Raw genomic sequence first — 13,838 nt, forward strand, 5'->3', positions numbered from 1 at the left:
AGAAGATCCGGCGAGAAACTCAATGGGTTATATCTGTGAGTTAAGTTGCAGTTGACGATGACCAGTGCCTGGAATGCATAAAAGCACCAAGAGTGGATCGGAGGTATCTGAAATTACGTGCTTAGAGCGACGACGGCTGTTTATTGTTTGGTCATCTGGACATTATGTAATTTGCAGCGGCCACGATAACAGGGTTATAGTGCCGCGTCGCTTTTTAAAAGGAGCCTTCCAACGCTGTATATATATATATTCATCAATAGATTCATCGATAGGTAGATAGTAGATAGCTCGTCGTAAAGATCCATTCAGTCAATGAAAATCACGTATTAAATAAAACATTTAGTAAGACAATTTAATTTACTACTTAAAATAAATCCTACACTAAAATATATTTGTTATTTTCTTCCGGCTTCAGACACCACGCTCGCTTGCTCCTGAAAAAAAAAGTATTATCAAATAAGTCGAATAAACAAGTGAAATCTCAAATGAAAAATCGAAATCAAATTGAAAATTTCAATTTCACAAACTGCCTTTTTCCTCATGAATACTGAGAAAATACTCTAAATATTACTCATTAATACATTACATAGGAGGCCATTATTAGAAAAAGATATTAATTTTTTTATGATTGTTGGTTTACCGGAGGCCCTTTCAGTTCCATCAGGACAGGTGGACGAGCAAAGGCGTATTTTTTTTAAACTATTATTTATTTTATTTGTAATATTCCTTATGAACTTACGATAGATAATGTTTCAATGCTCGTCTGCTGCACGGAGACCAGCTCTTAGCTTGATTGTGCGATAACGGACTAAACACAGCGCTCATTACGTGCCGCCCGCGACACTCGTTGTTAGGATAGCCGTCGTGAGGAACACCCAAACTGAAAAGTAGCTTAAAATATAATACACTTAGAACCTAATTTCATTGTAAATTGTATTTTTTTTTGATCAGGAGGAAATCGCCGGTCTTCCGTGTCGGAGTCGAACCGACTAAAACCTCCTGTCGCTCAACAAACAGCATCCAAACCTCGCATGAGACAGAACTCATGAAAAGGCAAAGGGGGGAAAGTGCATTTCTCCCATCAACTTCCCCCAATTATAAACTGTATATGGTGTTTGTTACGTTTAACAGACATTAGAACCAACTGAGTTTCTAGCCGGATCTTCTCAGTGGATCGCGATTCCAAACTAGCAGAAAATTGGGCGAAGCACTGCTCTGGATAGAGCAGATGTTAGCAAATTCTTTCAGGCTAGGCCCCCTGGACTCACTTAGACACCCTGTGAAGTCTTAAAGTACTTCAAGACAACTAGGAATTATATAGGTAAAAAATTCATTAGAGACATAAGCTCCAACATCTATGATTTCAAATCTAAAATAATTAGTTGTCAAATCTTTATAACTATTACTGGGATAACATTCATTTTTAATATAAAATAATTTACCTAAAAATTACAGTCAATTAACAAAAAAATCAAAATAATTACAGACAAATCAGTTCTCTCTAGACTTTTATCACAACTTTAAATAAGATAGTTAATTGTATTAAAGACTAGCTGTACCCGTCCGCTTCGCTGGGCATTTAAAATTAACATTACTATTTCTCACCCCCACAAAGATTCTCATGGTGAGAGCCGCCCCCGCAACTGGTGTAGGGAATCCAACACGCACATAAATATTAGCCTACCCATTAAGTACATGTATTTTCTAAATGGATACCAAGTTTCAAGTCAATGGGATGCACGGTTCAGTAGTTATAACGGAACATCCGTAAAAATCACTGTAGATTTATATTATGTATATTGGTATAGATTATTATAACCTGTGCGCGATTTCGTGTGCCAACATGAACGCTGTATTCTTGTTCCCCCATTCTGTCAGAGTGCAGCTATTGTTTATACTGCACATACCCTTCATGTAGCTTCGACCTGAAAGTAATAAGTGAAATGTCTAAACTCTTTATTATGTAAATTACATTTAATGACTAGGGTAGGCAAGAACTTACTTGTGAAATTGACATGTGAATACAATATAGGTTCTCGTAGGTAGATACATGTATTCTTATTTTTTACTGGTGGTACGACCTCTTGTGAGTCCGCACGGGTAGGTACCACCACCCCGCCTATTTCTGCCGTGAAGCAGTAATGCGTTTCGGTTTGAAAGGTGGGGTGGCCGTTGTAACTATACTGAGACTTTAGAACTTATATCTCAAGGTGGGTGGTTGCAGATGCCCATAGACATCTGCAATTTACGTTGCAGATGTCTATGGGCTCCAGTAACCACTTAACACCAGGTGGGCTATGAGCTTTTCTACCCATCCAAACAAAAAAATATATATATAAATACTTTGCAAGTGAGATGAACATTTACACTATATACTGGCGGTAGGCCGTCCTGTGAGTCCTCACGGGTACATACCAGAACCTGACCTATTTATGCCACGAAGTAATAATGCGTTCCGGTTTGAAGAATGGAGCAGCTGATGTCCATGGGCTCCGGTCACCAGCTAATATCGGATAGGCCGTGAGCTTCTTCTCTCGTATGAGAAGGAAAAATTATATATAGGCATCCTTCAACTTTGATCGGGCCATAGACAAAATTTGGTGGAAGAAGAAACGAAACCGCGCAAGAGGGTATCAACTTCACTCCGGAAACTATCTGTACAGGTAATTAGAGGACCACTAAAACTTACTGGTGACTCGCTTAGCGGCATGTCCCATATCATCGAAGTAAAACAAATCCAATCCCGTAAAAAGAATCGAGAACCACCAATTCTCGTGTTTCAACTTCTGTTCCCCTTGCCAGCGACAATAAGTCTTCAAGTATTTCACGACGTCCCCGTCCATTGCGATCTTAGCTATTTTGTTTTTCAATATTTTAACGTCTAACAATTGGAAAGAAATGGTCAGATTCAGACTAGAATGTTCGAATATATCTTCGACGTCTCTGAGTACTCTTCGGGCGGCCATTTTGAATTTTTGCGATCTCATTTTGTTTTTTACCGGAAGCTTCGTCGAGAGATTCTTGTCTAAATGAATCATGATCGGGACCGTGATACCGTTTTTGGGCTTCGTATAGTATTCTATTGAATCCTTCTCCTTAGACCACAATTTTAACGAAGGTGATTCACTAACGTCATTATGCTGAAATATTAATATATATTTTTTACAATGCTTAAAGTCTTAGTTGTTGATAAAAATATAAAACAAAAACTTAAAAAGAACAATGTGAGAATTTATTTTATAAGTTACGTATATATTTTATATTAGTAACATGTTTATATATAATATATTTTTAAGACAAAAATTGGAGCACGTTTCAAAAATTTTTGGCTTTTTTTTTATTTATCTGTTTTTGTGACCGGTTTGCGCCGGAAGCTTTGCCTATCATCATCTGCTCATAGTCGTCCATTGCTCGACATAAGCCTCTCTCAAGGGCCACCGTAATGACTGGTTCTGCGCTGCCTGCATCCACGGAACCTTCAACAAGGAGTTGGTCCTCCTTGTGAAAGGTCTAGCTACGTTAAGTATATTTTTTTGGTTACCCATAAATAAAATAAAATTATGCACTGTTTTTTTTTTATTGCTTAGATGGATGGACGAGCTCACAGCCCACCTGGTATTAAGTGGTTACTGGAGCCCATAGACATCTACAACGTAAATGCGCCACCCACCTCGAGATATAGGTTCTAAGGTCTCAGTATAGTTACAACGGCTACCCCACCCTTCGAACCGAAACGCATTACTGCTTCACGGTGGAAACAGACGGGGTGGTGGTACCATTTATAACCCATAATTAAAACTTGTAACATTCATGAAATCAATCAAAACTCCGAATGTCGCCCGTGGTAACTACGAAAATTGTTAAGTATTCTTAGACGTCGAAAACAATATATAAAGATAATAAAAAAACGCGAATGTAAGCTGTAAAAAAATCATTAAATTATTCAATATTCGTAACTCATCTATCACTTATATTCAAAGTAAAGTAACTAAGTTGATCTATTGCTAAATGTTAGAGATCCGATTCCAAAAGGCAAAAATCAATACGTTGATGGCGCCATTTTATTAATCTTCCCGCGGTTGCCAACATCATGAATACTTTAGGAACGCACAGAAAACATACAAAAAGAAAATCATTCTTATTATTATATATTTAGATGTCATTAAGATTTTATTTACGTTATTAAATCGCTTTGCATTTCGAGTGGTTGCAGATATAATCGAATTCGAAGTCATTATGAGCGTTAAATATGTTCCTATTTTGGTTCTTAATTCCTTGTCACCTAAGTATTTCTGGTACACGTTACATTTTGGTTTTCTTTAGTTCAGTGATCGGGCGAATAACCTAGTGTCTGACCTTTTTTTTTTTTTTAACGCTGGAGAATCCATTTACGGATACCCGGTCGAGGGGGGTAAGAGACCGGGTTATGTCGGACTCCGGCGCCTCCAGAGAAGAACAGGGAGAAGAAGAAGACAGGGGTCCTCCTCTTCTCCCAATTCCTGCCGGGAGACTACGCCTTGAGAAAGGCGCTCGAGGCACTGCACGGCGTCAGCCACCAAGAGCTACCCCGCAAAACCGACTACCGACTAAACCCCATAGAGCCCCACCACTCCGACTCCACGAAACCCACGGTACCGCACAGTGCGCGCCGAAAACCTAGTGTCTGACCTAGCTCAGAACCATATACACTTAGTATTTGCTCAGGACCATAATGGAACTTTTAGCTATCATTTTCAGTAGCCCAGGCAAGCAGACCAGCTTATTATAGTTAATTAGTTGCTACCGTGCCGAATCCACACAATACCCCTGACCGTCATGACATAAAGGTATTCTTCTTCTCAGTCGTTTGCACTCTCGGCAGAATGGTCGTGATTATAATTTCGGGCGACGCTGCTCTAAAAGTATAACCTTCAAACAATGGCCCTAAGTATATGAAATACTCTTTAACTTCTTTGGTCTTCAGCGATTATGTGAAAACGAAAAAAAAAAATTGATAATAAAATCAAACAGTTCTAATTTTAAATACGTTTATGTATACAATATAGATTATTCGAACAGTTTCTTTTTTTTAAATCGTACCTACTTACACCGCCCGATGTTATCTGGGTTCAGCTAAAACGCGTCATAATACAAATATCATTAGGTTTCGCCTAAATAAATGTTTAAAAATATTCTAGTATCACACTTCCGTTTTCGACATGACCGTATTTTTTTTAATTCAGATTATAATTTAGGTTCATTTCGATACAAAAACAGAAACCACTGAATTTAAGTGAGGACTCGAGTCAGATTTAGTCTCGCGGGAATGTAGATACCATTTTATAAATAAATATATTTTTTTTTAATTGCTTAGATAGGTGGACGAGCTCACAGCCCACCTGGTGTTAGATGGTTTCTGGAGCCCATGGACATCTACAACGTATATGCGGACCCACCTTGAGATATAAGTTCTAAGATCTCAGTATAGTTACAACGGCTGCCCCACCCTTCAAACCGAAACGCATTACTGCTTCACGGCAGAAATAGGCAGGGCGGTGGTACCTACCCGCGCGGACTCCCAAGAGATCCTACCACCACCTACCACGTCAACATCTAGAAATATGCTTCCGCCAAAGTTCCCCATAATCATCCGTTCTACGCAACAACATCCAGCGGATTCCCGTGACATCGTAATAGGCTCAGACACGAATCACAAAATAAGATAACCGTATTTGATTCTATGCCATGGTAATATATTTTTTAAATGAATGATAAAACAAATTAATAAAGTAAATAATTATTTTATGTGTATTTTACACGGATTCCAAAGGAGGTTGTTTTTTGGACGTAATCTGGAAGTCTAATTCTATGGTACACGCTGAAGTACCTAGTCTAATCGTGCCTTTTTCGGTTTTTAACATGTGAGATGTCATAAGATTCGTCTCAGTTGTGAGACATGTGTATTTATATCGTTTAAGTATCAAGTCCACGAAACAAAAAACCAAAAAGTTATAACAATCACTACATAGTATAAAACAAAGTCGCTTTCTCTGTCCCTATATCCCTATGTATGCTTAAATCTTTAAAACTACACATCGGATTTTGATTCAGTTTTTTTAGTAGATAGAGTAATTGAAGAGGAAGGTTTATATGTATAATAACATCCATTAAATAGTGAATAAATTAATAAGGAATTACAGTTTCTGAAGCGAAGCGAGGGTGAGTCGCTAGTAAATAATAATTTTGAATTAATTAATGTAATATTTATAAACCTACAAAATAATTAGAATATTGAATAATCTGGTTTATTTCGTAGTATTATTAACAATCAGCCGTATTTTTTCACACTTTGATTTTCGTCACGTATATATCTATAAAATCATAAACAAAAGGTTGTGTTCATTTTTTACTAGATATGTAAAACATTAAAATGGCAGACCAAAAGCGTGTCTAATGTGTACCTTGACCTATCATTGAATTTTGTCATAGTATGACCATATCGAAGAATTCCATTACATCATGTTTAATTTGAATTGATTTACGTGGAATTAAGAGAACAATATAAATTATACATTGTCACGGCTGTTACAAGACCATTGGCTGTGCGTATGAAGAATTTCTACTCTATTCAAGAGATGTAAGAACTATTTTCAATGTATCGATGTATTATCATTTATGATACTATGTATTTACGCCTATGACATAATGTACAAAGATATTTTCCATAAATCGTGGTTCGATCAAATCTCGAAGTTTTTACATATAATTAAATTGAAATAACCAATTCACAATTCAATTTACCTAATAAAAAGTTTCGGAAGACTATAAAGGCAGCTTCTAAATCCATGATCAAATTAACTGGAGACGACACAAAGCGCTTACTATAAAATATCACGTTTTTAATTAATTAACATTTTATTAGGGTAGACGCGGTCATGTACCGTCTACTAGACATACATGACCGCGGTACATGACCGCGCGGGACGTCGCCATTAAGATGGATCGACCAAATTAAAACTGCAGGAGGGATCCCCTAAATGTAGTCCAGTAGGATGGCTTCAAGCAGGCAGAGATGGCGGGACATCGTGAGAAGCGTCAATTCGATCACGGCTTAACGGTAGGCAGCGGCTTGCCTCTGCCCCTGGCATTGCTGAAGTTCATGGGCGACGGTAACCACTCACCATCAGGTGGGCCGTACGCTCGTCTGCCTACTAGAGCAATAAAACAAAAATCCAACCCCTCTGTCAAGACTGGCGTGATTGAGAAAAAGGCGAAGAGAAAAAATGTCCTATCCATTTATTTCTCTACATCTACAAGTCCGGTTGAGTTTAGCTGAACCCTTAGCTTGTCTCTTTATGAATTCAATTCGATACCCAGACTCGCTAGATTCACTCACCAGTGGTTAGGGTATAGAGCCTAAGCGCTTCAGCACCATCATTCTGTCTATTTAATGCCGTGAAGCAATCATATTTGAACAGAATAACCGTTATTTGAATGCAATAAAGCATTCGTTCTCAGGTCTTTAAGGATCGAGTGCATCTGTTTACTTCGCTCATGAACATTACCAATGCGCACGACATAGCCAAGCTGAAAACCGCCTTTTAAAATAGCAAATATTATCAGGAAATAGCACAGGCATAATTATGGTAGACGAAGCCCATTCCGAGGCCGGATGGTACGTGGCAAAAATTATCTTTGGTGACGCTTTAAGTGGATAGCAGCGTCACCCAGTCGTAGATATAGCCCTACTCCGGTTTTTATTTCCTACCTATTCTAGTAGCCTCGAGGAGTTATTCTAGATTCACCGAGCTAGTAGGTGAGTTCCCGGGCTCAAACCGGAGTGCTGCTAACACTGGCCCTAGCAAGAGCAGTGCTTCGCAGAATCTACCACCGGATCGGAAACACGACCCACTGAGAAGATCCGGCGAGAACGAGTAGTAGACATATGAAGATAATTCTTCAGATCAGTCGCTATACAAAATATGCTATTAAGCACATAATATACTAGCAGTCTGTAGAGCTACATGTTAAAGGCGTCAAAGCTGTTGGTTAAAAATAAGATCGGGTCTACTCCCTACTCGGCACTACTACTACTACTCTAATATATTAATATCTCATAGCGATTCACTCTACGTTCCAAAGTAATGTCCAATTTGATTCAAAATAAATCAACATTGCAAAAGATTCATGCTTTAAAACATATTTTTCGAAAAATATACACAGCGCATCCACAACATTACCTACATTATAATTACAAAATGTTCTTTAATTGTACAAAATTTCGAGTAACAATTAGTAAAATTCAGTTTTGAATTTAACTAACGTAAGATAAGATTGATAGATAGATTGATTCTCAGCTAGAAGTAAGTGAATTTCTAAATTTAACTTAAGAGACAGTTTGCACGACCAATGCGTTTGGAGAGGACATGCTTAAGGAACGCATTTTGTGTAAGACGAATAAAGATGAAATAAAGGAACCAAGAAATTAACGTTAGCTAGTGTTTTACGTTTGCTTAAACACAATACCGAATCATTTTCATCACTGTGGGTACAAAAAACAGAATCGATTCATAGAGATAGAAATAGGGCTACGTGCCTAAACGGACCTTAAGATTTTCAAAAACGAATCTTCTTTATTAATTTCTCGCGTAAGATGCAAAGGCTGAACTGAAATCCGAGAGTAAAAATGTGTAAATCCTTATTATTCAAAGTTGAAAACTTGATTCCCATTTCAAGCAAAAATTCATGAGACAGGTTTGTTTTCACTGTCTGTATATACCTAGTCAGGTCCTAAGTATTGTCACACAGTAAAAACTTTTCTTTTAGAATGCTGGCCACAAAAAAGTTTATTGAATTCGAATTTCGAATTGTTCATGAAAATAAAAATGTATACTTTTAGAATTTTACTCATTTTTAAATATGGAGTGGACGCTTAAAGAAGACCGTGTTGCAGTTATTGCGTTGCATCGTTGCGGTTGCGCGCCAATTCTCAATTTTTAACATACTGAAAAATTTGAATATAACCAAAAGATTCGTTTATCGTACCATCAAACGATACAATGAAGACTCTAGTGTAGATGACAGGTCAAGAAGTGGTCGCCCTCGGTCTGTTAGGACTCCAGCAGTGATAAAAGCTGTGAAGGCGCGAATTCAAAGAAATCCCAAACGTAAGCAGAAACTGTTGGCCCTTCAGATGGGGTTAAGCAGAACCACGGTGAAAAGGGTGTTAAATGAAGACTTAGGGCTTCGGGCATATCGAAAAAAAACAGGACATCGTTTGAATGCTCGTCTAATGGACCTGAGACTGAAGAGATGCCGCGCTTTGTTGAAGCGGTACGCGGGAAAAATATATCGAGAAATTCTTTTTTCGGATGAAAAAATTTTTACCGTAGAAGAGAGCTACAACAAACAAAATGATAAGGTGTACGCACACAGTAGTGAAGAAGCGAGCAACCGTATTCCGCGTGTCCAACGAGGTCATTTTCCATCCTCGCTCATGGTATGGTTAGGAGTTTCTTATTGGGGCTTAACAGAGGTACATTTTTTGTGAGAAAGGTGTAAAAACGAATGCAGTTGTGTATCAAAATACAGTCCTGACGAACCTTGTGGAACCTGCTTCTCATACCATGTTCATTAATAGGCACTGGGTATTCCAACAAGATTCGGCGCCAGCTCATAGAGCGAAGAGCACACAAGACTGGCTGGCGGCGCGTGAAATCGACTTCATCCGGCACGAAGACTGGCCCTCCTCCAGTCCAGATTTGAATCCGTTAGATTACAAGATATGGCAACACTTGGAGGAAAAGGCGTGCTCAAAGCCTCATCCCAATTTGGAATCACTCAAGACATCCTTGATTAAGGCAGCCGCCGATATTGACATGGACCTCGTTCGTGCTGCGATAGACGACTGGCCGCGCAGATTGAAGGCCTGTATTCAAAATCACGGAGGTCATTTTGAATAAACTTTAGTGTCATAAGAATCTATGTTTTGTTTAGTTCATTTTGGTATATGAATGGTTACATAATGAATAAACTTGTTTCAATTATTTTACATTAAACATGTGACAGAACTTATGACCTGACTAGGTATATTTATTTGTTGAAATACAAAAACGTTATGTATATCAGTTTGGTCCCGTTGTACAAGGAATCCAAGTTTGAGTCCAGATGACTAAGATCTAGTACCTACCTATATAAAATAATACAATAAAATAATACATTCATTTACAATACTATTTTTCATAATAATTCGCACGCCCACGTACCTACTGAATTACATCAACTTTATTACTAAGAAATTTTACGAAACCATTTGATAATAATTACGCTTTGGCAATACGATCTGATCTGAATGTTGTAAGTTTTGTACATACATTGAATAAAAAAAGTGTAATATTCAGAAAATTGCGAGTCACAACCTCTTAACCTACTTCAATGTTATCGCAAAAACGTCGCGTGACGCTCACACATGCCGCAAAGGGTTAGTTTTCTCATTATATTTCCGTATCGAGTGATCTATTTCTACAATTCTCTTTAGATATAATTTTTTTTAAATTCTGATGCTGACAAAATATTGGACATGATGTAATAATTTTCATAAACTTAAAAAAATAGACAATTTCATTAGATATTTATTACGGTCTTGCCACCGGCGAACGTCTAGTGCATTTATTTCCCTACCTATTGGCTGGTAGCCTAAGTGGCTACTCCAGCTACGCCCGGAAGGGTAGGTGAGCTCACGGGCTCAACCCGAGAGAATTTGCTAACACTAGCTCTAGCAAGAGCAGTGCTTCGCAGAGTCTACCACCGGATCGGAATCGCGACTCACTGAGAAGACCCGGCGAGAAACTCAGTGGGCTGTGTCTATGTGTTAGGTCGCTCGTCGAACTCTTCGTTGTAATCGACCAGTTCGACGAGAACGGTAACCAGCGCTTGAAAGGCCTAAAAGCACCAAGAAGGAATCCGGGGGATCCGACAAGACATGTTTCGGGCGACGCGACGGCGGGTTTGCGTTGCCCCGTCGCGGTCAAATAAGTCTACTGCCTCTCATTCAAAAGACCGTGTCCTAAGCATAAAGCTGTTTCGGTTTCACGCAACAATACGTTTTCTGACGTATGCTTACTGTTTCTAGCCTGTCGAAATCCGTTTAAATGCATGATAAAGGTCAACAAAAAAATTGAATTCCAAACATAACGATATTGATCATTGGCCCGTTTTATTCGAATCACAGCGAAGCTCCTACTTTAAAAACTAGACGTTAGTGGAAATGCAAGGAAATCTCAAGCTCAATTAAGTTTTTGAAATGTTAAATTTAAACGCATAAGTCGATAATTCGATTTGAGCAATTCTAGACACAAAAATGGCGTAAAATAATAGTCACAGTAACAGACTTATGTTAATATTAATAAAATTAGTTTATCGGTTAATTTCGTTTTTATTATTGTAATTATATTATTTCTGATGTTTCGGATACTTTACAGATTTCCTTATAACGGGCCTCAGATCATTTATTTGTTTTGGTTCTGATTAAATGAACTAGGAAAAACGTCAGTTTCACAAATGTATTTTATTTTAAAACAATATTTAAATACATTATCTACTTAAAATCGATAGGCAATAAGCGATAGACAAATTGTACAATTCAATAGATACCGCGAACTGTGAACCTAGCTCTTATAATTTATTAAAAGTTATATTAAAAGTATTATAATTTATAAAACACGATCAAAAAATTTATATATTAAGATACAAATAAACGGACATTTTCAACGGAAAATTTTAATGAAAAAAATAATAATTAAAAGTCTCTAAAGTTTATAAGTTTCTGAAATCGAAAAACGAAATTAAGTATAAAGAAGAAAAACAATAAAAACAAATATGTACTCACATTACGGCAGATACAAATATTTAAAATTAACACAAAAATAATTAACACTAAACTCGTATTCATATTGGAGAGATCAGTTTCCGCACAACGTCCGTGCTTGACTAAAACTAGATCTAAAGCTAAACTCATGATGAACTGCGTACGTTATATACTAATTTAACACTTAAATTTAGCACACAAATTTAAATTTAGCACACTAATTCTCACAAAAAATAAATTTACTCTTTTCTTGACTCTTGAGGTCTCTTAGCGACAGTTTCGTAGTTCAATTTCAACCTGAGTTACATACAGCACGCAAAACAATTTTTGATTTGATTTGATTTGATTTCAAAAATATACAGACAGACTTTATGCATATTTTAACAAATTTATTTTAATGATTTGATAGAAAATTAGTGAACAACTTTTCAAGCAAATGAAAAGTGGATTACATGTTGAAAATCAACCACCACAGTAAAATTAGTTTCATTAATAGGAATAATCCAAAATGAAAGCTTAGTATGGGTCGTCACTCAATCCTGAAATTCGTAGGAGGGAGGCGCCTACACACATCCCACACTTTCATGAGAAATCACCGTATGCTTTATAGGGCTTAACCGACATTTTATTATTTGGTCACAATAACTTAAAAGTTTTGTTGCCTAAATCAACAGATTGCAGACAGGCCCAGCTAATTGTAAGTCACCGTTGTAAGTCACTGATGCTCATGAACATCGCCAATACCATGAGCACCAGGTGATGACGACCACTAATTTATTATATATCTGAAAAGTGCTGTATTTATTATTGAATTCTGAAGATTTCAACACATAAAAAAATCAAAAAAAAAATCTACATAATTTGTACATAAGTTACAATATTTTATGTCGATATGTTGAAATGCCCATACAACTTGTGTTCCTATATTATTAGCCAACATAACAAAAAGAGGACGTTCTCAATTCTAGTGGATCTTTTTATGCGTGTTACCTCAAAACCTTTTTATTTGTAAGTGGTTCCATCTCATGCGGACCCATCTAAAATTTATCAAGTCCTGACCAGTAGTAGTTTGTGAGTTGTCCTCAATAATACATATACATAAATTTGACTTCGGTTATTATCGTTTTATTGTGATGAAGTCGGTTTTCATTTTTGTTAAAATTTTGTATTAATTGTAATCTAAGTTTAGCCGTTCCGTGTAAAACATAAAAGTATAATGACCCATAGTCTGTTTTGGTGATAACAGTTTCGTTCGAACATTTTATAATTAAATACATTGTTCAGTTCTCTATACAATGTGACAAGGAAAAAGCGATATTCTTTTCCGCTTTGTCAGTGTCAAATGTAATGTTATATGTATAAAAATTCTAATTTTTTTTTTATTGCTTTGATGGCTGGACGAACTCACAGCCCACCTGGTGTTAAGTGGTTACTGGAGCCCATAGACATCTACAACGTAAATGCGCCACCCACCTTGTGATATAATTTCTAAAGTCTCAAGTATAGTTACAACGGCTGCCCCACCCTTCAAACCGAAACGCATTACTGCTTCACGGCAGAAATAGGCAGGGTGGTGGTAGCTACCCGCGCGGACTCACAAGAGGTCCTGCCGCCAGTAATTACGCAAGGTATAATTTTGCGGGTTTGATTTTTATTACACGAGGTTATTCATCGTGGAAGTCAATCGTGAATAATTGTTGAGTGCGTATTTCATTAGAAAAGTTGGTACCCGCCTGAGATTCGACCACCGGTGCATCGCTCAACACGAATGCACCGGACGTCTTATCTTTTAGGCCACAACGATTCGAAATGAATTAAAAATTACAAAAGATGGCCAAAATCCACGAGGTGGAGTACAAGGAAATCGAATCCATCATGCTCTAACCTGGCCTACGCACTTTACTCCATGGCGTACAAGATCAAAATTCCTCGTTTCCGTTGACCCTCGTCATGAAGAAAAGCCAGGTTTCTTCCTCCTTAAAGGATAGGCTTT

The 13,838-nt window shown here is 37.4% G+C and overlaps 1 protein-coding gene across 1 annotated transcript; it reads right to left on the bottom strand.

Moving 5' to 3' along the window:
• Positions 1-326: 326 nt before the first annotated feature.
• On the bottom strand, positions 327-12,351 carry LOC101740117 (A disintegrin and metalloproteinase with thrombospondin motifs 17). Its single transcript, XM_004933399.5, has 5 exons — positions 11,867-12,351; positions 2,690-3,140; positions 1,820-1,925; positions 740-880; positions 327-434 (listed from the first exon to the last, which is right to left on the bottom strand). Exons 1-5 carry the CDS (start codon positions 11,993-11,995, stop codon positions 377-379), a joined length of 885 nt encoding a protein of 294 aa, XP_004933456.3. The 5' UTR covers positions 11,996-12,351; the 3' UTR covers positions 327-376.
• Positions 12,352-13,838: the final 1,487 nt, after the last annotated feature.

This window comes from Bombyx mori, chromosome 19, assembly GCF_030269925.1.
Source record: "Bombyx mori chromosome 19, ASM3026992v2".
NCBI classification, from domain to species: domain Eukaryota; kingdom Metazoa; phylum Arthropoda; class Insecta; order Lepidoptera; family Bombycidae; genus Bombyx; species Bombyx mori.